Below are 25,664 nucleotides of genomic sequence, written 5' to 3'. Positions count from 1 at the left end.
CGCAGGTCTTTTGGCTGGTGAATAGGAAATGGGCCAATCCATCATCAGGAAGCGTAGACATGCAAATGAGCTCAAAAAGCGCTCCAGACATCCAGGAAGTACGCCTCCACGGAGTACAGCAGCAGCATGGCGTCCACTTACATAAATGTAGAGATGCTAATTGTGCTGGTGCAGGAGCGTCCAGAAATATGGGACCCACGCGACGCAAACTATGCGAACCGCACAAGAAAGGAGGCGTCATGGAGGCGCATCTGTCGCCAGATGTACCATGACTTCGGTGACAGACCACGTGATGAGCAGCAGAAAATTCGTAAGTGCACCCATAAAAATGTAATTAACGTTAGCGCACGCTATAAAATGAATCTACAATCAGCCCCCCCCTTCCTGTGCATGTAATTTTAGCCTCATGAGGCCGTTACATTAGGATGTGACACGTGGCTTCACACAGCCATAATTAGGGGTTTAGGCCACAAGCTCCTCATCCTCCTAGCCACTAAAATTAGTTTCAGGGGAGCTAATGAGACCCTGGGTATCGGCCCAATTACATATGCCACCATGGGTAGAACGCACACCCCATAAGGCCCAATGCCTAGACTACTGTTTGAAAATGTGACCTCTCAAATATGTGATTTTGACAATCTTTCCTGTCACATTGCAGTGGAAGATGTGATGAAACGGTGGAGAAGCATCCGGGACCAGTACCGCCGGGAACGCCAGCAGCGGTCCAGGAGTGGGGATGCTGGGCATGTCAAGCGGAAATATATATATTATGACCGGATGAACTTCCTCGCCCCAATTCTGGCTCTGAGACCGTAAGTACATACCTCACACCACATGACACAAAAACATTACACAAATACTTTACAGGGACAAAAATATTGATGTATTTTTGCCTCTGTTCTATTTCATAACAGAACTCAATCCAACCTTACGGATCGAGGAACGGCCTCAGAGGCAGAGCCAATTATTGATCCTGTAGGGGATGAGGTGGCTGGCCCATCTTCTCCCCCTACAAGAAGGATGTCTGAAGAGGAGGCATCACAAGAGCACACAATGGCTGCCCGACACAACACACCACCAGGACGGTCTGCAGCTGCAACCTCACCCATCCTGGAAGAGATGGGCAACTTGAGCAGCAGCCCAACTGCCCAGATCAGGCCCTCCCCACAGGCTGCTCTAGCAACACGGCGAATAAGAAGAAGGCGCCAGGTCGCCATTCAAGAGAGCAGGACCAATGTGGACACTGGGGTGCTGAATTACTTGTCCAGAGTCAATACAGATGATGGTGAGGAGGCCTATGCACGTAGCCTCACCCTTTATCTCCGTGCCCTTACCCGTGAGGTCAGGCTCCGTATTAGGGGGTGTATTCAGATCCTGCTTGATGCAAGCACCCCCCCAATACCCCATATGAGGTGTTTGAATTTCTGGAGAGGTGGCAGCTGTCACCAAGAAATTTAATGCGCATGAGACCATCCACACAGATGCTTGCTCAGAGTCTGAACAGCCCCTAATACGTGGGCCAACACCTCAACCCCTTCCTCCCCCTACCCATCCTTCTATTCCGCAGCCCCAAATGTCTTCATCAAGCCAACCCCACCAATATGGCCACTTGTACCCACCCAGTGTTGGAGGCTGGTCCCAACCTGGTTGGGGACGATCTGGCTATCTTGGTGGGTATGAGCCACGGGCCTACCATAGCCAACAAGAAGCCCCTCACCATCATCATTATTACTCTGGCCAGTATCACCAACAGGCCCAGGAGGCTGGACAACAACAGCATCATGGGCAACAGTATGGCCCCACACAGGGCGATGTTGGCCACAATGTCCAGCAGCACCAAAAGGCTGTTCCTCCCCGTTCCCCTTCCCCTACATATGAGGATTTATGAATCCAAACTTTGGAGATGTCCAGTGACATGTAACTGGTGCTTCTAATCTAGACAAAAAAACAGGTGTTCTCCTTCACCAACATTTAGAACATAATTTAACACTCACATTTGTAAACAATGTTTTCCAAGCATATGAAACAATCCATCATGACAGGCAACGCTACCTCACGCCTTTCACACAGATATTACATGTGTGTATAAAAGAGAATATTTAAATGCGCTATACTGTTACCTGAAAGGATGAAAATACACTAATCACTTGTTAATGCATAGGAAAGGTGTGCTTGCCTTTAGTTAAGTAGTCAACTTTGTTATTAGCATTCTCTAGTAAACCAATTTGAGGCGACCAGCATTCTCTATGTCTTAACACGTGAGTTTTGTATTTTCATCCTTTCCAGTATAGCATGCTTAAATATTGTCTGTTCTACAGACAGGTAATATCTGTGTGAAAGATGTGAGGTAGCCTTGCCTGTCATGGTGGAATCTTTCTATGTTTGGAAAACATTATGAGGAAATGTGAGTGTTATCTTATTGACTTTATTTTGGTGATGGAGCTCACCCTTTGTTGCCTAATCCAGGTTAATGTAGGCATGCAGCAATGTTGTTATTGCATAATGTTTGTTGCAGTTTTTTTCTGGTATGTTAATGTTACATCAAGTTAACGAAGGCCCAACGGGTCATTTTGGCCATTGCCAAATTTGTGTTATGGCAAAATTATGTTTGCCTTTAAGCAAAACCCCCCAAAAAAAGGCAAAACTAAAAATTTGTCTACTCTAGTTAACGTCTCTGTGTGATTTCTCACTATCCCTCACAACATACTAACATACACCAACCAATGCAAAGAAACACTCATAGAATCATAAAAAGGCTTGAGTAATATATATTTAGGACACACTTTGACCAAAAAAAAATTAGAACATAGACACAGCATTCTCTTGCCAAGAAGTAGCCCCCTCAGGTGAGATAAAGTAATTAGTGAATATATCACGCACTTTGAGGCCAGAGAGCGGTCTACGTTGAGGGATGATAGGTGGTCTCACCCTGCGCACATTGTCCGGCCTACGCACAACACCATCAGAGGAGGAGCAATCATGTATCCTGGTGAAGTTATGCAGAACAACACAGGCTTTCACAACTTCATTCACATTTTGCTCACTCAACTGAATGGCAGACTGGAGTACCCGCCATTTGGCACAAAGAATCCCAAAGGAACACTCCACCAGTCGCCTAGCACGTGATAGGCGCAAGTTAAAAATTCTGAGCCTGTGGTCAAGGTTGCGCCGGGGATATGGCCTCATGACATTACGTGATAACTGAAAGGCCTCATCTGCCACAAGGACATAAGGGACTGATTGTTCGGGGGAGCCTGGTAGCTGGCGTGGTGGTGGCAGATCCAACTGGTTGGTGCGTAGCCGCCGACCCATTATGGAAGTATTGAAGACTCTAGAGTCTCCCGTCCTTCCATAGGCCCCAATGTCAACAATTATAAACTTGTATTGAGGGTCTACCAGAGCCAACAATACAACAGAAAAGTATTGCTTATAATTGAAGAATTGGGACCCTGAGTTCGGCGGCTTACGCACCCTGATATGTTTGCCATCCAGGGCCCCAATACAATTTGGAAACTGGCAGTCCTCCTCAAAGTCCCTTGAAATCCTTAACCAGTCTTCCATCCTGGGCTCGGGTAGGAACACCTGATGGAGTCTTGTCCAGATTTGTGCACATGTAGACCTCACTATGCCTGAAATGGTGGACTTTCCAATGAGAAACTCATGGTGGAGGGCGGCATAAGACAGGCCAGTGGACAGGAAGCTGTAGAACAACAGAAATAGTCCAGGTTAGAATGGCTAAAGTAAAAAAAATCAGTTACATGCCGACCAAACTTGGTAGGAAATGAGAGAGAACAACACACACATATTTGGTGGCACAATGACTAAGTGATATGCAGTACATATTAGATGTAACATTGTGCTGTGTCAGGTGAAACATATTTTGAGTAAGATGAGGGTATTAAACATTGTCCAAGAAGGCCAAAAAACATAAATTAACACACACATTATGAACATAGAGAATGTGGTTGTGGAGTACATACCGTATTGTGAGTAGAAGTCGCTCCTCTGCAGATATGGCTTGGCGCATCCTAGTGTCCTGAAATGTGATCCCAGGGCGCACTGTCTCCAAGAGGCGATCAAATGTGGAAATGCTCCCTCAGAGACGAATAGAGGCGGTGAAAATGCCCTCTTGTGAGTCGTTGCCTCAAAAGTGGATGTACCCACATGCGTCTCCTACTCCGCGGATCCACTATCACAGGATATGGTTGGCCAAAGCGCCGTGACAAAAGCCAGGTAAAGAGAACCTGCTCGGTTGTATTGAATGTCAGACCCTCTGACATGCTGCACAAAGAACACCAACACACCTCGTGAAAGCAAGGTGAGAAATGTACAGAATGTAGGCAGCCACCTGTTTCTGAGTGTCTAAATAGGGTGCAGGCTAATGAATTAAATTGTTTGCAGGCCTCAAAACCGTTAAATGTCCATTTTGCAAGGCTGCGAGAAAATCTCGCCATACGGATTGCATACGGAGACACACATGCGCAAAATACGCGACCTCACCTTGCTTACGGATGACCTACGGACCACTATTTAGTGGTCATTGATCCGTATTACGCATGTAAAATACGGAGCGTATTTTGCGCAGGTTAGTGTGACTCCAGCCTTAGCTTTGCCCATAACTTTTCAATAGGATTGAGACCAGGGATTTGTGTGGCCGCTCCAAAACATTGACTTAGTTATCCTCAAGCCACTTTGTTACCATTTTGGCAGTATACTTTGGGTCATTGTCCATTTGGAAGACCCATTTCCACCCAAGCCTTAACTTCCTGGCTGATGTCTTGAGATGTTGCTTCAGTATTGCCACAATCTTCTTTTCTCATGATGCCATCTATTTTGTGAAGTGCACCAGTCCCTCCTGCAGAAAAACAATCCCACAACATGATGCTGCCACCCCCATTTTTCACAGTTGGGATGGTGTTCTTAGGCTTTCAAGCTTCTCCCATTTTCCTCCAAATGTAACAATGGTCATTATGCCCAAAAAGTTCAATTTTAGTTTCATCAGACCACAGGTCAAGTGTTTCTTTTGGAATAATGGCTTCTTCCTGGCAGAGTGGCCTTTCAGCCCATGTTGACACAGTACTCGTTTCACTGTGGCTAATGACACAATCTTACCAGCTTCTGCCATCATCTTCACAAGGTCTGTTGCTTTTGTCCTTGGGTTGATAAGCACATGTCGGATCAAAGCATGTTCATCTCTGGGACACAGAACCCATCTCCTTCCTGAGCGATATGATAGCTGGACATTCCCATATTGTTTGTGCTTGTGAATAATTGTTTGTACAGATGAACGAGGCACCTTCAAGGATCTTGAAATTGTACCCAATGAGTAGCCAGACTGGTGCAAGTCCACAATTCTTTTCCAGATATCTTGGCAGATTTCTTTAGAAGTTCCCATGATGCTACACAAAGAAGCAGTGTTTCAGGTGTGCATTAAAATCCATCCACAGATGTGTCTCTAACTCAGATACTGCCAAAAAACAGAAGCTTGCAACCACATGACACCATCATATGGGCAATCCAGAACTGTTTAAAGGCATAGTAATCTTAGTGTATGTAAATGTTTGGCTTTGCAGTAAGTAATAAAAATGCCTTAAAACATTCTCTCTCTCTATCATTATTCTGGCATTTGGCAAATATTAATAATTATGGTAATCCTAATTAATCTAAAACAGGAAAGGTTTATTCTGATTTCATGTCAGATATTGAGAAAAACCTGCAGATGTGTCTTTTTATATAGAGTATGTAAACTTGTGATTTCAACTGTAACAGCACAATGTCAGCGGTGTAATTGTGAGCATCTTCATTCTGCAGGTTTATAACTTTGTAACTCTGCCGTACTATTAATACTGCAGAATCCAAGCTGGAATGTAAACACGGAGAGCAGGAATATATATCAGGCATACAGATTATAGATCGACTTTCATCATTTCTCCTGCATACAGATGGGTGCAATGTCGTCTAGGTCTCTAACTACCCCCATCAAAGCCATGTTAGACAAAAAATAACTGCAAGAAAGAATACAGGCCAGTTCTGGTGAGCCAATAATCATTAGTCAGAACGTTTGTTCCCTATTATCAGCTCGTCTATATAAGCCAGCATCACCCGACAAAACAGCAAACTCTGCTTTGTCAGGGCCAATGACTACACATGCTGCATCGTTATTGGAAGCACATCGTCCCATGGAAAGAGAGGATGTGCTGCCGATAACATGAAATTGTACTGGAACTGAAACTGAATGGGAGGAGACACAGATTAGATATTAGAAAAATTTTTTGTTACAATTAGGGTGATCAATGAGTGGAACAGGCTGCCACGAGAGGTGGTGAGTTCTCCTTCAATAGAAGTCTTCAAACAGAGGCTGGACAGACATTTGTCTGGGATGATTTAGTGAATCCTGCTTTGAGCAGATGATCCAGGAGGTCCCTTCCAACGCTACCATTCTATGATTCTATTATCTATGAACAGAATGAGGGTGTTGACAATCTTTCTGTCCCCATCACTGTTTGTCTTTTCATGTAAACAGGCTGGTAATCGACCACCAATCAGCTTCCTAATAGTTGGGCATTTAAAAGACTGGATCAGAACATCTAAATGGGTCATACATAAAAATATATAGTAAACGAGAAGATACAGTTGTGGCCAAAAGTACTGACACCCCTGCAATTCTGTCAGATAATACTTAGTTTCTTCCTGAAAATGATTGCAAACACAAATTCTTTGGTATTATTATCTTCACTTAACTTGTCTTAAATGAAAAAACACAAAAGAGAATGAAGCAAAAAGCAAAACATTGATCATTTCACACAAAACTCCAAAAATGGGCCAGACAAAAGTATTGGCACCCTCAGCCTAATACTTGGTTGCACAACCTTTAGCCAAAATAACTGCGACCAAACGCTTCCGGTAACCATCAATGAGTTTCTTACAATGCTCTGCTGGAATTTTAGACCATTCTTCCTTGGCAAACTGCTCCAGGTCCCTGATATTTGAAGGGTACCTTCTCCAAACTGCCATTTTTTGATCTCTCCACAGGTGTTCTGTGGGATTCATTGCTGGCCACCTTAGAAGTCTCCAGTGCTTTCTCTCAAACCATTTTCTAGTGCTTTTTGAAGTGTGTTTTGGGTCATTGTCCTGCTGGAAGACCCATGACCTCTGAGGGAGACCCAGCTTTCTCACACTGGGCCCTACATTATGCTGCAAAATTTGTTGGTAGTCTTCTGACTTCATAATGCCATGCACACAGTCAAGCAGGCAAGTGCCAGAGGCAGCAAAGCAACCCCAAAACATCAGGGAACCTCCACCATGTTTGACTGTAGGGACCGTGTTCTTTTCTTTGAATGCCTCTTTTTTTCTCCTGTAAACTCTATGTTGATGCCTTTGCCCAAAAAGCTCTACTTTTGTCTCATCTGACCAGAGAACATTCTTCCAAAATGTTTAAGGCTTTTTCAGGTAAGTTTTGGCAAACTCCAGCCTGGCTTTTTTATGTCTCGGGGTAAGAAGTGGGGTCTTCCTGGGTCTCCTACCATACAGTCCCTTTTCATTCAGACGCCGACGGATAGTATGGGTTGACACTGTTGCACCCTCGGACTGCAGGGCAGCTTGAACTTGTTTGGATGTTAGTCGAGGTTCTTTATCCAACATCCGCACAATCTTGCGTTGAAATCTCTTGTCAATTTTTCTCTTCCGTCCACATCTAGGGAGGTTAGCCACAGTGCCATGGGCTTTAAACTTCTTGATGACACTGCGCACGGTAGACACGGGAACATTCAGGTCTTTGGAGATGGACTTGTAGCCTTGAGATTGCTCATGCTTCCTCACAATTTGGTTTCTCAAGTCCCAGACAGTTCTTTGGTCTTCTTTCTTTTCTCCATGCTCAATGTGGTACACACAAGGACACAGGACAAAGGTTGAGTCAACTTTAATCCATGTCAACTGGCTGCAAGTGTGATTTAGTTATTGCCAACACCTGTTAGGTGCCACAGGTAAGTTACAGGTGCTGTTAATTACACAAATTAGAGAAGCATCACATGATTTTTCGAACAGTGCCAAAACTTTTGTCCACCCTCTTTTTTATGTTTGGTGTGGAATTAATCCAATTTGGCTTTAGGACAATTCTTTTTGTGTTTTTTCATTTAAGACAAATTAAATGAAGATAATAATACCAAAGAATTTGTGTTTGCAATCATTTTCAGGAAGAAACGGAGTATTATCTGACAGAATTCCAGGGGTGTCAATACTTTTGGCCACAACTGTAAAAGTGTAAATCGTAATCAACAAATTCTCCAAAATGCAATGTGAATAACCCTTCAATTCTTGCTGACATATTAGGAGTTGAAAGCACTGAACTTTAACCTTATGAAGTAGGCAGCTAAGTAATATAAGTGAGGAGAAATGTGCGGTGTAACATGAAGATAAGTACTTGGAAACAAGAAGTCATACTTACACCAGATTCAATGAGCTTATTGAGCACAACAAGGAGATCATCAAAAAATTCCAGATTTATTAGATGAGCAAATCTGAAAGAAGCACAAACCGTGTCACTATTTTACTCCGAAAAAAACCCAGTATAAGTATAATATGAAGTATAAAAGTACTGAAGTCATCACTCAGAGGAAACTCATCTACATAAACGACACATTGCATTTAGGGAGTCAATTTCATGACCAAGGACAAAATGAGTCCTGTAGCAGAAGTAGCTCCATTTTCATGGGGGTCCTTAAAGGAGTTTTCCACTTTAAGAAAAGTAGTCTTGTAATGCTTTTCTACTTTTAAAATAATAGAAAAAAAAGGTATTCATTATTTATTCTCCCGGAGTTCATTGCTGGCTCTCAGTCTCTGCTCCTTTGTGTATTTAAGCTGCAGTGGTGACATGTTGACAGTGCAATTCACAGCTGCAGCCAATCACTAAGCTCAACAGCTCTGAAGATGTACATGACATGAGCTGCTAAGCCCAGTGGATCACCTGCAGAGGTGATGTATGCCGTCTAAGTGATGTCACCGGTGCCCCCAAACCACAGAGAAAGGACCAGCACGGAGCCAACACTGGACCGGGAAGAAGTGTTTGCGTAGCACTATTCTGAAAGTGGGAAAACAGGGATTTGTGTGTACTCACCTTAAAATCCTTTTCTCCGAGCCACTCATTGGGGGACACTGGACCATGTCACTCTCTAAGACATCCAAGAAGGCTAACAAAACACATACAGTGTTTTTCACTTCATGTACCACCTGCCAGACTGCGTCCCCCAATGAGAGAATGAGAAAAACATCTTACAACACGTATTCACAAACTTCAATAAGTTCTATGCCACGGTGCAGAAATTGCACACTAGGGCAGTACTTTGGTGAGTGTTTTGTATCAGCAATTGTAAAGCAAAAATAAAATGGAAAATAAAAAAAAAAATCCATGATCATTTTTTTCTGTTTGTACCACTCCCAGCTTTGGCTGATGTAATATAATTATTTGTAAAAGTGCCATACTTGTGATATTCTGGGAAATATTCCTAGAAATGCTTTTACATAAGACCTAATTCTGGTAATGTGTATAAACAGCAGCAAGGAACGGCACTTATAGTAGCGTTTAGATCACGGAAGATAAAACATCATTGGTAAAAGGTAATAAAAGCCTACAAGGATGTCTCTACCACACCAACTATGTAATGCCAGCCGGGTGACAATCCCACACCCACTGTAACATAAGAGCTCAGTATAGCGGCACACATCCCACTGCCCACTCCTCAGAATACACAGACACTCACTTTGCCAAACCCTCCAAGACGGCAGGAAGGAGGACAGATTTCTGCGCTCTCTTCAGTATTCTGAAGTAGGTTAAGAAAACAATGTTCAATGTTTCCGTATGCTGTGGGAAAAGAGACAGAGAATTATTTTAAGGAACAATAATCTCTTTGCAGTGCTCAAGTTAACTGTATGATAGCCAGAAGCTACTGCAGCCAGTCCTATGCAACTCTTCATTCTACCATCATGCAACTGTGCATTTACGGCAGTGGTGGGTGGTAGGTCCAGGGACTTGTCGTAAATGTTGGCACAGGGATGGCAGGGGTACAGAAGCCTTGGCTGATGCATTCAATGTTGAGATACAAATACAAAATAAAATTCAACTAAAAAATAAAATAAAGTAAATCTGTACAAAATTGGCATTATCACTTGTGTAACGACTCGCAATATAAAATGATGACATTTACCCTGCACAATGGGTGTATAATATAAAAAAAAGGAGATTTTTGTGTACTCACCGTAAAATCTCTTTCTCTTAGCCTTTAATTGGGGGACACAGAACCTTGGGTGTTATGCTGCTGTCCACTAGGAGGCGACACTATGCATAATCTGAAAAAAGATTAACTTTGGCTCCTCCTCTGCAGTATACACCCCTGGACGGCGTCAGCCTTCTCCAGTTTTGTGCCAAAGCATAAGGAGGAACGTAACCAAATAACATAACCATGCCTGTAAGAAGGCTACTATGTACGAGCTCAAGAACAATATGAGAACTCAACAGGAAACAACGGCCCGTAAGGGCAACAGGGTGGGAGCTGTGTCCCCCAATTAAAGGCTAAGAGAAAGAGATTTTACGGTGAGTACACAAAAATCTCATTTACTCTGTCGCCTAATTGGGGGACACAGAACCTTGGGACGTCCCAAAGCAGTCCCTGGGTGGGAAGCAGTGGACGAATATTGTGCCGACAGTCCCCTAGACTTGGGGTACTGCCGCCTGCAGAACCAGTCTACCCAGGCTCGCATCCGCTGAGGACTGGGTATGAACACTGTAGTGTTTCGTAAACGTGTGTAGGCTAGTCCAAGTGGCCGCCTTGCACACTTGTTGTGCCGAAGCCTGATGCCGAATGGCCCAGGAGGCCCCTACTGCCCGTGTAGAGTGTGCCGTGATACCGGCCGGAAGAGGGGAACTGTTAAGTCGGTAGGCCTCATGTATGGCGGACTTGATCCACCTGGCAAGGGTAGCCTTGGAAGCCGGCAACCCCTTGCGACTACCTTCCGTAAGAATGAAGAGGGAATCGGATTTCCGGAAAGGTGCAGTCCTGGACACGTAAATCCGCAATGCCCTGACTAGGTCAAGCGTATGCAGAGCCTTCTCCACTCTATGTACCGGAACCGGGCAAAGGGAAGGCAGTGAAATCTCTTCGTTAAGGTGAAAGTTGGACACAACCTTCGGAAGGAAGGATGGTACCGTGCGGAGAACCACCTTGTCCTGGTGAAAGGCTAGGAAAGGTCGTCTGCAGGAAAGTGCTGACAATTCCGACACTCTGCGTAACGAGGTGATAGCCACTAGAAAAACCACTTTCTGAGACAGAATGGAGAGTGGAACTTCTCTAAGAGGTTCGAAGGGTGGAGCTTGCAATGCTGTCAGGACCAGATTGAGGTCCCACGTATCCATCGGACGTTTGTAGGGAGGAACCAATCGGGAAACTCCCTGGATGAAAGTCCTTACTTGCGGTTTAATAGCAATGCGCTTTTGAAAAAGGACTGAAAGCGCCGACGCCTGACTCTTAAGCGAACTTAAGGATAGCTTGGCATCTAGGCCCGATTGAAGAAAACCTAGTACCTTCGGGAGGTAATAAGGGAGTGGGACTTGTCCATGAGATTCGCACCAAGAAAAGAAGGCTCTCCAGGTACAATAATAGAGCTTGGCAGAGGCAGGCTTCCTTGCCCTGATCATAGTTGCAATGACTGCCGGTGAAAAACCTGCCTGGGTTAGAATCCAGGTTTCAAGGGCCATGCCGTCAAATTGAGGGCCCCTGAATTCTGGTGGAAGAACGGACCTTGAGACAGAAGGTCGTGGCGGTCGGGTAGACGCCAGGGGGCGTCTGCCGTAAGTTGGACGATGTCGGCGTACCAAGTACGTCTGGGCCAGTCTGGCGCGATGAGGATGGTCGGAACTCCCTCTTGCTTGACCTTCCTCACGACCCTGGCTATTAGGGGGAGGGGTGGAAAAATGTACAGGAGTCGGAACTGGGACCAGTCCTGGACCAGGGCATCCGCTCCGAGCGACCGCGGGTCGTGTGTCCTGGCCATGAAATTGGGAACCTTGGCATTGAGATGGGATGCCATTAGGTCCACATCCGGGGTTCCCCATCGTTGACAGATCTGGTAAAAAATCTCGGGATGGAGAGACCACTCCCCCGAGTCCATTCCTTGCCTGCTGAGGAAGTCGGCTTCCCAGTTTTCTACACCCGGAATGTGTACCGCAGAAAGAACCGACCTTGTGTCTTCCGCCCAGCGGAGGATATGAGCCACTTCTCTCATTGCCTGGGCGCTGCGGGTCCCGCCTTGGTGATTCACGTATGCCACAGCCGTGGCATTGTCCGACTGTATCCGTATGTGCGAGGCTGCAAGCAAGTGATGAAAGGCTCTCAGTGCCAAGAGAATGGCCCTGATTTCCAGAACATTGATGGGCAATGTCACTTCCCTCGGTGACCACTTGCCCTGTGCCCTGTGATGTAGGTGTACCGCCCCCCAGCCTGTCAGGCTTGCATCGGTAGTCAGGATCTTCCATTGTCCTGAGAGGAATGGCTTCCCTCGTGTAAGCGAGGTTGGTTTGAGCCACCAGTGCAGGGACCTCCTGGTCGATGACGTCAACCTGAACTCCCTGTCGAGGGAGAAGGGGTTCCTGTCCCAAGATCTGAGTATGGCTAGCTGAAGGACCCTGAGGTGAAACTGGGCAAATGGCACTGCCTCTATTGCTGCTGCCATCCTGCCGAGGATTCTCATGGCAAACCGGAGAGATCGAGGAGGACTGCGAAGGAGTGTGCGAACTCCCAGACGGATGGCCAGTGTCTTGTCCTTGGGAAGGAGCACCAGGCCCCTGGTGGTGTCGAATACCATTCCCAGGAATGTTAGAGTCCGAGTTGGGATGGTCGACGATTTCTGTAGGTTGACTAGCCATCCCAGGCGACTCAGAGTGTCTAGAGTGAGAGTGAGTGTGAGACACTGACCTCGCAGTCTTTGAAAGTGGGAGACTTGACGAAGAGGTCGTCCAGGTACGGGACGACTAGAATGCCTCTTGAGTGCAGGACGTCCATGGTGGCCGCCATGACTTTGGTGAACGTTCTTGGAGCCGTGGCGAGTCCGAACGGAAGGGCGACAAACTGGTAGTGGTTTTGGTTGACCGCGAACCTGAGAAACCTTTGGTGGGCGGGAGCAATTGGTATGTGGAGATACGCATCCTGTATGTCTATGGAGGCGAGGAATTCTCCCTGCTCCATGGATGCAACGATGGACCGGAGGGACTCCATGCGGAAATGACGGACCCGTACGTAATTGTTGAGCTGTTTTAGGTCCAGTATGGGTCGTACGCCGCCTCCTTTCTTGGGGACTACAAACTAATTTGAGTAGAATCCTCGGAATCTCTCGTTCGCGGGAACCGGCACCACAACTCCTGATTGAAGGAGAGAGGAAACCGCTTGGTGGAAGACACGAGCCTTTTCTGGTGGTGTTGGAGGAACAGAAAGGAAGAACCGGTTCGGTGGAACGGAAGTGAACTCTATCTTGTATCCGAAAGATACTATTTCCCTGACCCACCTGTCTTCTGTAATAGGCAGCCAGACTTGCTGAAAGAGTAAAAGTCGGCCGCCTACTGGTGGGGTGTCTTCCGGAGGTCTCGAGTCATGATGAAGTGAAGTTCTGAGGTTTTCCTCCCTTGGGTTTCGCTTGGCCTGCTTTCGACTGCCAAGCCCTGTCCGGTCGCTGCTGCGTCCGTGGGTTGTCTCTGCGTGGAGAACGGTTGCGGTTTTGCACTGGGCGCGAAACGGACCAGCCCGAGGAATTCCGAAAGGATCGGAATCGCGTCTGGTTTCTTCGTTTGAACGTGCGTTTCGGTTTTAGTTGAGGGAGAGAGGTACTCTTACCCCCGGTGGCATTGGCTATCATGGTGTCCAACTTTTCGCCGAAAAGTCTACCAGTAAAATACGGAAGTCGCGTGAGGGACTTCTTTGAGGCCGCATCCGCTTTCCATTCTCGCAGCCAGAGGATGCGTCGGATCGTGATGGCGTTTGATGCTATTCCCGCTACACCTCTGGCGGAATCCAGGGCTGCATGAATCATGTAGTCTGCTACCACTGCCATCTGGACCGCTTGGTCCGAGAGTTCAGGATTTGAAGCCTGAAGACCCTCCTGTAGTCTTTGGGCCCAAGCTAGGATGGCCTTGGCTGCCCAAACTGAAGCAAACGCAGGGCCCAGAGAGGCGCCTGCCGCTTCGAAAATAGAACGAGCCATGCGTTCTACTTGCCGGTCTGCTGCGTCCCTGAGGGTTGAGCTATCCGGCAGAGAGAGTAAAGTCTGCGCTGCTAGCCTAGAAACCGGAGGGTCCACTTCAGGTGGATCTGCCCATTGTTTGGTGTCTTCCTGTGGGAAAGGGTACTTCGCTTCCAGATATTTGCGATTAGCGAATTTTTTGTCAGGCTGCGCAAACTGTTTGGTAAGTATTTTCTCAAACTCATCGTGATTAGGGAAGACCTTAGGTGGTTTTAGAACACTTTCGAAGCAAATCTTATGTTTTGGGACTTCCGGGGGGCGACTCTGGAATTTTTAGCACCCGATGAATAGAAGAAATTATGTCCTCAACTAGCGCTGTATTGCTAGGGGGAGAAGGTACCACGGACCTGACCGTTTCATTATCTGAGTCGGAGTCACAGATGCCCTCCGAATCCTGTGCCTCACTAAGGTGATCCGTGGAGGGCGACCTGGGGCGGGGGTCTTCTGTGGTGGGGGATCCCTGTGGTAAATTGCACTGTCTGTCTGTGGCAGGGGACTGCCCAGGAGACCTGGAATGACGCTGTCTCTCCCTAGAGGGGAACGACCTTGTGCTATAGTGCGACTCAGGTGATCGAGACCTGTGAGTCCGCTTACGTCTGTGAGAGTCAGAAGCAGCATGTTCCTGAGACAAGCTGTCCGTTTGCTGTGTACCGTCCATAGCCGGGGTCCGACTCTGCAGAGCTTGCAGCAATGTATCAGTTAGGTTGTCTATGGACTGTGACATAGACTGAGACATCTGAGTTGCCCATTCCGGCGTGGCCTGTGACACTGAAGCGTCAGTAGGGACTCTCTGGGGTTCTGACCCAGAGTTCTGGATGCAGACCCGGCAGTGCGGATACGTGCTGCCACTAGGGAGCGTGGCTTTGCAGGCTGTGCAGAATGCATAGAAACATTCCTGCCTGGTTCTCTTCCTTGAGCCCGGCATAGTGCACAGAGGCTGGCTATAAGGGATCGTACAGGGGTGGCGACTCAGAGGGAACCCACAGAAAGCCTTATAGGAAGTATAGATTCACAGCTGAGTAATGAGAACCCAGCTGTGAGCTTACCCCACCGGTGTGCCCCTAGGTCCAGCGCCGACAGATCCAAGTTCTGTGCCCTCCGGAGACCGCTGTGATGCTTCTCTCCTGGATCTCATCCAGAAAAAATGGCCACCGGGGCTCTGAGGAGAGGGAGGAGGGGGCGGAGAGCTGAAAAAGGGCGCGCTGGGCTGTGTAAAAACGTGCCCTTTCTGCCTCAATCCGCCCATTCTATGACACTCCAGTGTGTCATTTTTGGTCATCCGGGGGGCGGGCCGGGGGGCGGGGAAAAGGCGGCGGCTTCAGCTAGGCCGAAGCCGCGGTCTAAATTTGAAGCCTGATGCCCAGGAGGGCTCCAGAGCGGCGCGGTAGTCCGGGGGGGGGGGGGGGCGGATTTGTACCAGACCCCCCCAGAACGGTCGACTGGATAGCGGTGGGGGTAGCAGGGGTAGCGGTTTTTGTATGGGGGGCCCCTGAAGGGCTATGGAGCCGCTGCTGCTGCAGAGACAGGGACGCAGCAAAAGCCCTGTTTCTGCTGTGCCATCCAGTCCGCACCCTCCCCCGGCCCCCACAGGATCCCTCAGCCGGCCTGGGGTCCCTGGAAGCTGCGGAATGCTGCCTGATCTCCGACCCTACCTGAGGCGTCTCAACCTAATACCCCCTGCGGGGGATTAGGGAGGGTGCGTCTGTCACCGTCAGGGGGTCTTCATCCTCGCCTCGACCTCAACCCAGACCCCTTAAGGGTGTTGGGGAAGGAGGGGGGTCTCGACCTCGAACCAGGACCCGAGGGACTGGGGAGGGAGCGACATGGGGAAAAAAACCACCTCAACCTCAACCGGGTACCCCTAATAGGGGACCGAGGAGGGAGCCATGCCGGGAGTCTCGCTGGAGACCCACTTTTCTTCATCTGTATTTCCGTGAAAAAAGGAAAAAAACGGAAGAAAAAAGGTGTGCCTCCTTGCGACACTAAGCAAAAACTGGAGAAGGCTGACGCCGTCCAGGGGTGTATACTGCAGAGGAGGAGCCAAAGTTAATCTTTTTTCAGATTATGCATAGTGTCGCCTCCTAGTGGACAGCAGCATAACACCCAAGGTTCTGTGTCCCCCAATTAGGCGACAGAGTAAAAAAGAATAAAAGTGGTCAAAAACAATATAAATTTAGTGTCAAAGTATTGTATCATTTATAATGCACTGTAAATGCCATACAACCAGAATCCAAAGATTGTAGATTTGCTGCGAGTCCCCCCCAATTTACATTTTATTGTCCTACAAAAAAATTACAAAAAAAAGAGCCCTGATTAGGAGGGGCTGATGGGAAAAAAATCAAATGCATGGTTTTAAATCAGCCAAAAAAAACACACACAGCCCGATAAATCCACAAAGGTGTAAGAGGCAGACATTGCAATGTGGTAGTCTTGCAGGTTCCTCAGATCTGTGCTACCAATATGGAGCTCTGACAGTTGCCATGTCCAGATATAAGCGACATCATCTCACCAGCTTTAACTTTTTCTCTTTGCTTTCTGATGCTTCAGCCTCCAGCATTTCTCTCTCCAGCGTCTCCTCAGCTTTCTTCCACTATAAGAATGAGGGACAGATCAAGAAGGTTTATAGGAAATACTTCAATACAGTAAATATATACCCAGTGGTAGAGCAGGGGTGGGGAACCTATTTTGAAAACTTGAAAATGATCCTGCTACATTTGATCGAGCAATTATCTCACCCCTAATGTGATGGCTCTTTGGGGAGACTGATGTTAGGTGGTGTGAAGGAAACATATAATAGTAATGTAAATTATAATATCAGTAAAATAACTAGTTACTGATGCATCCAAATGTCTGTCTCCACACAAAGGATATAACATCTGCCTACACTTATCGCAGGAACACAATCACACGGGGGTTCCTGGGAGAATACGGACATGTGTCAAACATGGCAGCTCAGCTCTAGGATCCTTAGCTTCAAAGGAGTAAGCAAATGGCCTGTACTAGGCAGAATATATTCTATTGACTATATAGAGAGGAGTGGGGAAGACACAGTATATTTTAAATGCAACACTTTAAGTTAAACCATCGTCCAGGCACAAATAGCAACTTTTAAATGGGCCAATCCTGGAAATATGAGCCTATGGTCATGAGTATAAAAAGCTGAGTGACACAAGAGAAGTTGTTCACATGTGGGGGATGCGCATGCTGGTGTGATCCATAATTCATTTCTTCTTCCCTCAAGGAAACAGAAGATAACTAAACGTTTCCATATACACTTGTTTCTTCCTTTATATTTTATAACTGTTTTGCATACTTGTAAGTACCGTATATAAGTCGAGATTTTCAGCACTTTTTTGTGCTTAAAACGCCCCCCTCGGCTTATACATGAGTCATTGTCCAGAAAGCTGGTGGGGGAGCAGCGCCAGGAGCCGACGGCTGTGACATCATACTCACCCTTCTAGCGCCATTGCTGAACATCCCTGCATCTCCAGTGCGGCAGCTCTTCCCCTGTGCTGAGCGATCATGTGGTACCACTCATTAAGGTGATGAATATGCACGTGTCTCCAATCCCATAAGCGTGGAGCGCATATTCATTACCTTAATGAGCGGTACCACCTGTCTGCTGCGCACAGGAAGAGCTGCCGCGCCGGGACACCAGAGATGCAGGGACATGAAGTGACGGCGAGAAGAGGGTGAGGAGGACGGGGGGAACCGAGCCAAGCCATGCATACAAGGATGGGATGGGGGAGCCCAACCATGCATACAACAATGGGAAGGGGGGAGCCAAGCCATGCATACAGGATGGGGGGGGCCATGCATACGACAGGGGGATCCACACAGAGCAGGACAGGACAAGGGGAGCCATACAGAGCAGGACAGGGATAAGGGGACAATGCATACCCGGCTTATACTCGGGTCAGTAACTTTACCCAGTTTTCCGTGGCAAAATAAGGTGCCTCAGCTTATACTCGAGTATATACGGTAATTTTATGTTTTATCTTTTATTGTAAGCACTGCATATTTTTACATTAAAGCTTAAAATCTTCAATAAGTTTGATCTTTGTATGCTCTAAAGAATCCATAGCCTTTGAGAGAGTGTTCGACCTTTTGATTTTAAGACAGTAATATAATTTGGGGAGTCATCACCCCGTGTGTTTGATGAGTGGTGGTAGCAGCTTTAAGAAATCTGGGTGTGCCGAATGTTTTGGGGTGTGATTTACGCTCACTTTATAGCCAAAAACAGAGGTTGAAAGCTAGATTGAGGAGATAAAATTAACCCTTGCCAGCGCATCCCACGTCACATGCTGAGAAGTGTGTACATTACAGGTAGTGTTGAAGATTTTGCTACTCAATACTGCTATTCCAAGTCTGCGTCGTTCTGGAGCAGTCAACGCTTTTTGATGATAAATTTTGTAATGAACTGATCACAGCAGTAAGTCATACCAAACACAGATGTATATTACATTACAGGTCTCCACACAGTGGAAAATTCATAACTGCTCACATTACATTTATAGAAAACAAGCTGTGGGAGGTCTGCAGTATACACATAACATAGGAGACACTGGGACTCATGCATATAAATCACATAGGAGACACTAGGGCTGCTGCATGGGCGTACCCACCGTGGGGCAGCTGCCCCCCCCCCCAGAAGCAGTGGCGCGCCGCGTACCTGTCATGAGGCCTGGCCACCTGTTTTTCCTGCCGCCAGCCCTTTAAATCTTCGGGCATGGTGGCTTTACAGGTGCGCGCAGTGGCCCGGGTGCCCTGTACATAGGGGGTTAATAAGAACGCCTGACGTTGAACGTCAGGACGTTCTTTGTGGGAGGAGAGAGAGCGCTCTGCTCTCCCCGTCTCCCGCCCCTGGCTGCAGCGCGCTGCTGAACCTGAACGTATCAGGTCAGTGGACTGCCTAAATTCAGGCATCCGGAGGAGCGTACTGGCACGCCCATGAGGCAATCTACAGTGTCAGGAGACAGGACACGTGCTGAGCTGGGGCTCGGCTGATGTATACAGGGGCTGGCTGTGGCTGATGTATACAGGGGCTGGCTGTGGCTGATGTATACAGGGGCTGGCTGTGGCTGATGTGTATATATAGGGGCTGATGTATAAAGGGGCTGGCTGTGGCTGATGTATACAGGGGCTGGCTGTGGCTGATGTATAGAGGGGCTGGCTGTGGCTGATGTATACAGGGGCTGGCTGTGGCTGATGTATACAGGGGCTGGCTGTGGCTGATGTATACAGGGGCTGGCTGTGGCTGATGTATACAGGGGCTGGCTGTGGCTGATGTATACAGGGGCTGGCTGTGGCTGATGTATACAGGGGCTGGCTGTGGCTGATGTATACAGGGGCTGACTGTGGCTGATGTATACAGGGGCTGGCTGTGGCTGATGTATACAGGGGCTGGCTGTGGCTGATGTATACAGGGGCTGGCTGTGGCTGATGTATACAGGGGCTGGCTGTGGATGATGTATACAGGGGCTGGCTGTGGATGATGTATACAGGGGCTGGCTGTGGCTGATGTGTATATATAGGGGCTGATGTATACAGGGGCTGGCTGTGGCTGATGTATACAGGGGCTGGCTGTGGCTGATGTATACAGGGGCTGGCTGAGGCTGATGTATACAGGGGCTGGCTGTGGCTGATGTATACAGGGGCTGGCTGTGGCTGATGTATACAGGGGCTGGCTGTGGCTGATGTATACAGGGGCTGGCTGTGGCTGATGTATACAGGGGCTGGCTGTGGCTGATGTATACAGGGGCTGGCTGTGGCTGATGTGTATATATAGGGGCTGATGTATAAAGGGGCTGGCTGTGGCTGATGTATACAGGGGCTGGCTGTGGCTGATGTGTATATATAGGGGCTGATGAATTAAAGGGGCTGGCTGTGGCTGATGTATACAGGGGCTGGCTGTGGCTGATGTATAGAGGGGCTGGCTGTGGCTGATGTATACCGGGGGCTGGCTGTGGATGATGTATACAGGGGCTGGCTGTGGCTGATGTGTATATATAGGGGCTGATGTATACAGGGGCTGGCTGTGGCTGATGTATACAGGGGCTGGCTGTGGCTGATGTATACAGGGGCTGGCTGAGGCTGATGTATACAGGGGCTGGCTGTGGCTGATGTATACAGGGGCTGGCTGTGGCTGATGTATACAGGGGCTGGCTGTGGCTGATGTATACAGGGGCTGGCTGTGGCTGATGTATACAGGGGCTGGCTGTGGCTGATGTGTATATATAGGGGCTGATGTATAAAGGGGCTGGCTGTGGCTGATGTATACAGGGGCTGGCTGTGGCTGATATGTATATATAGGGGCTGATGTATAAAGGGGCTGGCTGTGGCTGATGTATACAGGGGCTGGCTGTGGCTGATGTATAGAGGGGCTGGCTGTGGCTGATGTATACCGGGGGCTGGCTGTGCAAGCAAATAATTGTAAAAACTAATAAAGCACTGCTATAATTACAAATAGTTTTCTTAAAATTTTAGTTTTATTCACCTTTTTTGTTCTAAAATTTTACAACCTGAATGACCATGGCCCCCCCCCCTAGTTTTGATCCTGGGTGAAATTAAGGGACAGACCAAACGAGGCTGGCAGCAGAAACACTGCAGTCCCTGGGAATCTGCCCGGGAACTGTAGGTTCCCCATCCCTGTTCTATAGCAATTATGCTGGGTCGTACCAGAAATAATGTATCAAGTAAGAAATAAATAATTAAAAAAAACTCAAGTGGACTGAGAAATTATACGACAAAAACACAAAAAAAAAATACTAGCGCAGCAAAACATTGAAACACTTGCAGTCTTGTACAACTCCAAGAAGAAAACACAGGAATCCTTATGTTCCTCATTCCATTGGAGGATCATTAAAATGGGTTTTCCACTGCATTTTAATAAAAGCTTACTTGGCCTGGGGGGGGGTAGTAAAAACAATAAAAAAACAAACACTGTACTTGCCCCTCTGCTTTTGCAGTGGTGTCCCCGGTCAGATTGCTGGCATTGATATCCACAGGGTCCAGTCTGACTGGCTACAACTGTGACATCCCTTGCCGAATGCGAATGTCTGGAGGGGAAGACAACGGCGATAGTGGAGGAACAATGCTCATCAGGGAGGAGACCATTTTTTTTTTCAATTATATTACCCTGGGCAAACAGGCTTTAGTTCAATTTTAGTGGAAGCCCCCTTTAAGGGCTGTGGCTTTAATTGCTGGTCTTTATTGTCAATGTTATAGCACTCCAAGCTCCAGCCTTTCCTCCAAGTTATTTGCTTCACATGCTCTAGCATTGGATGTTAGATTACATGGAGAAGACAAAAAAATAGAAACTGCTCCTCTTGGACAAATCTATAGACGTTCTGTACCATTTCCTTTAATCCTCCTATAGACAGTGCTAAAGGTCATCAAGTTTAAGGCACTTCTGAGACCATTCTGGGTTTAGTTATGGGGTTTGCAGAACATCATGCACAGACTGAAGAAACAACCACATTCACAAGTATGAAGTGAAACTTTCTGCAGCATGTGAGTGCTCTCGATCGTTTGCTTGTGGTTCGCTTGCTACTAATCCAACAGGCCTTATACTTCCCAGCACACGGTCTTACCTTTCTTTGCATCCTTGACAGATTCTTCCTCTTATCTTTGTAAGTCATCATTTTTTGCTTTGGAGCAATGTCGTCTACGTCTTTTTTCACTTCGACTTCTTTAATCCTTAGGTGGAGAAAGATCTTGAGCACCTGAAGTTGCAGAGAGAATCATGAATGAGAAGAGCGTGGAACAGACACATCCAGTCGTGTGCCCGCCAACATGGCACACGTGAATCACAGCCCAGATCCTTACAGGGGATCCTACGTCAGCAGGGCCACATCCAGCATGTTGTCACACAGATGCCATACTGCTTACCCAACATTGCATTAATACACTATGCATAAAGAGCGTCATTATTTACATATTGAGGAAGGAGCCTCAACACCACAAAAGTAAATGAGACTGTAGGTATTGCTGCAGTTATAGTATATTTTGATCCTGCAAGGAGTCAAAAACAGATATGGTCCAACGTTTCGACTGGGAGCGGTCTTTGCCAAGGACATCTGTTGTGGGTGCAAGAAATGTAGTGGAGCAATAACGTAAATCGTGAGATTGCTTTCATGTCAAGGACCTGTGTGGAACAGGAGCCAGGAATCAGGAACTGCAGCAAGCAGGGTGTAAGCCATTATTTACCTAGGCAGTTAAAAAAAAACAAAAAAAAACAGAAGGTCCAAATCCAGCCTTTATGAAATATGTTTAGTGTGATTAGCCCTAACCACTCAGTGCAGTAACTACTTCTTGGGGGAGTTGAGTGACATCTAATTTGGTCACCATTATTACACCTTCCAAGAAGCCTTCGTCCGGGTTTCATAGACTTGTCAATGCCATGCCTCATCAAGCAGTGATGTATCTGATTACCTGATCTAATCTGTCATTCAGGAGTCTGGGAAAGCTGGGTGACAATCCCTGTGGGTGCTGCAATAGCTTTCCAAGAAACCGATAATTAAAAAAAAAAAAAAACCATGGGCCTAGATGCACTAATATTTATCACGTACAGCCAAACGTAATCACAGCGAGATGGAGAGATAAAGTAAGTCCCTGACGTAATTTACCTCTGGCCGGACACAATAGCTTCTACTTTTCACCAATCCAGAGATTATCTTTACTGCTGCCAGGGATGCGTGACCCAATTTATCCTGCCTGAAAAGTTTCTTTACGGCGTCTGCAGTCATATCGGCAATCTGTAGGATTGGAAGAGAAAAGTCACTAACAGTCTGCAAAATGGTCACTGACTGTCTAGAATGCTGAAATGTCACATGATCACATATCCATCCTGTCTGATTCAGCGAGATTAAACCCCTGAAACAATCATTCTGGGACAGCTTTTCTGAGAACTCTGCATCATGCGGTTCCTCTGTTCCTTCTCTTGGAAACGTATGAATAAATTGACAACTAGTCATCTCCATATCCTTGTCAGAAGCAGGGACTAGCCCGTGTCACAGGATGAGAGCACTCAGTGGATGGATGGATACACAGCTGGAATAGATTTCCAATAAGGCATAACGATTCTTGTGCCTTACGGATAATCCTTGGAGGTTTGTTTTTTTAGGCAGTCTCATCTGACAAAAAAAAGTGTCTGCTGCAATTTTTTTTTTTGGAGGGGGGGGGTGGTTGGAATCACTTGGAATAAAATACGGTGATGTGGACCTAGCCTTATCAAAGGTCCCTTTTTTGTGCTGCTAACACACTGCACATTTTTAAATAAATTTTCTAGACCTGCTGAGGCTGGTGTACTTGGAAAAAGTCATTTCAGAATGGCTGTATAATTGGGCATTAAAAATGAGCATTTTGTGAGTCCGGCTGTTGATAAAAACATGGATTTTTGTGATAACTCACCGTAAAATCCTTTTCTCTGAGACGCTCATTGGGGGACACAGGTACTGTGGGTGTATGCTACTGCCGCCTGGAGGCTGACACCAAGTGAAAAAACGAGGTTAGCTCCTCCTCCGCCGTATACACCATGTCCCCGACTGCGGGGGGAAACCAGTTTGGTACAAAAGCAGTAGGAGATCAAACAAAAATTAGACAACATCAACCTCAATGCAGGTAACAACCTGTCTAGAAAATAACCACCCTAATCTCATACAGAGAGCATATTAATTAAATAAACAGAAGCCAACTTGGCTATCAGGGTTGGTGCTGTGTCCCCCAATGAGCGTCTCGGAGAAAAGGATTTTACGGTGAGTACTCAAAAAAATCCATGTTTCTCCTTCGCCTCATTGGGGGACACAGGTACTGTGGGACCTCCTAAAGCAGTCCCTGGGTGGGAAGTTGACTCACCGATCCAAAATACTGTACATGCACCTCCTGTCTAAAGGTGCGCCACCGCTGCTTGGAGAATCCTTTTAGCCAGGCTCGCATCCGCTGAAGCCTGAGTAAGGATATTGTAATGTTTAGTAAACGCGTGCAGGCTGGACCAGGTTGCTGCCTTGCAAACCTGTTCCGCCTACGCCTGGTGCTGAAGCGCCCAAGAGGCGCCCACTGCCCGAGTAGATTGTGCTCTGATCCCTGCTGGAATTGGCGCGCTTCTTCTGCGGTAGGACTCCTGAATATCCAAACGAATCCATCTGGCTAGGGTCAATTTTGAGGCAGCAAGTCCCTTTCTGCGACCTTCAGGGAGCACGAACAGCGCGACTGACTGACGAAAGGGTGCCGTCCGCGACACGTACCTCCTGAGTGCTCTCATCAGGTATAACATTTTCCACATGGTGTACCGGTGCTGGACAAAAAGAGGGCAAGACAATATCCTTATTAATGTGAAACGAGGAAACGACTTGGCAAAAAAAGGAGGAGCTGGTCTAAGAACCACCTTGTCCTTGCAAAAGGTCAGAAACGGGGCTCGACAAGCTGCCAGCTCAGAGACCCGCTTGATTGATGTTATAGCTCCCAGGAACACTACCTTCCAGGAAAGGTATGACAAAGAGACATCCTGAAGCGGCTCAAATGGAGCTTCCTGCAGAACACTTAGGACCGGGTTAAGGTCCTAGGTGTCCATAGGTGCCTTATAGAGAGGTACCAAGTGGGAGACCCCCTGGATGAAAGTCTTTACCTGCAGGTTGGTAGCAATCCTGCGCTGAAAAAGGACGGATAAAGCCGATAACTGTCTCTTGAGAGAACTGGGGGCCAAGCCTGAGTCTGGGCCAGACTGGCGCAAAAACTAAGAGGTTAGGGACAGAGAATCTCAGTGGAGAATAACCGCGGCGTCGGCACCTTGCAAAGAAAAACTTTTCAGGTGTGGTGGTAACTTCATGCTGAGGCAGGCTTCCAGGCGCTAACCATTGTAGCGACCACTTTGCGCCCAAACCCTGCCTGAGTCCGAATCTAAGATTCAACAGCCACATCAAACCCAGGGCCCCTAAGTTTGGGCAGATCGCCCCTGAGAAAGTAGATCTGGGCACTCTGGCAGTCACCATGGCACGTCGACGAGCAGCTGCACTAGATCTGCGTACCACGCCCAACAAGGCCAGTCTGGGGACAGCGGAATCACTGGCACCCCTTCTGCCTTGATCTTCTTGATAACCCTCGGAAGTAGTGGCAGCCGGGGAAATAGGTATGGGAGGTGAAACTGATTCCATAGCAGAAGCAGCGCATCCACGGCGATTGCCTGCGGGTCCCGGGCCCGAACGACAAATACGGACACCTTGGCGTTCACCCTGGAGGCCATCAGATCCACATCCGTGGTTCCTCACTGTTGCAAATCTGCTGAAAAACCTCCGGGTGTAGCGACCATTCCCCGGACGCAAGCCCCTGCCGGTTGAGGAAGTCTGCCGCCCCGTTCTCTACCCTCGGGATGAGGACGCCGTACCTCG

The 25,664-nt window shown here is 47.5% G+C and overlaps 1 protein-coding gene across 1 annotated transcript in view; it reads right to left on the bottom strand.

Annotated features, from left to right (window-relative positions):
• Window positions 1-25,664, bottom strand: part of NOC3L (NOC3 like DNA replication regulator) — a 90,599-nt gene that overhangs the window by 42,599 nt on the left and 22,336 nt on the right. Inside the window, exons 9-13 of the mRNA XM_073548122.1 lie at window positions 22,908-23,036; window positions 21,873-22,004; window positions 16,790-16,870; window positions 9,756-9,856; window positions 8,444-8,516 (exon numbers count right to left, since the gene is read on the bottom strand). Of these exons, the coding sequence (XP_073404223.1) occupies window positions 8,444-8,516; window positions 9,756-9,856; window positions 16,790-16,870; window positions 21,873-22,004; window positions 22,908-23,036 (516 nt within the window). The remainder of the gene's footprint in view (window positions 1-8,443; window positions 8,517-9,755; window positions 9,857-16,789; window positions 16,871-21,872; window positions 22,005-22,907; window positions 23,037-25,664) is intronic.

The sequence above is a fragment of the Dendrobates tinctorius genome, unplaced genomic scaffold, assembly GCF_039654945.1.
Source record: "Dendrobates tinctorius isolate UK_male_01 unplaced genomic scaffold, ASM3965494v1 ptg000156l, whole genome shotgun sequence".
Classification (NCBI taxonomy): Eukaryota; Metazoa; Chordata; class Amphibia; order Anura; family Dendrobatidae; genus Dendrobates; species Dendrobates tinctorius.
Note: the sequence above shows the minus strand (reverse complement) of the source record. Positions and strands in the feature narration are given on the sequence as shown.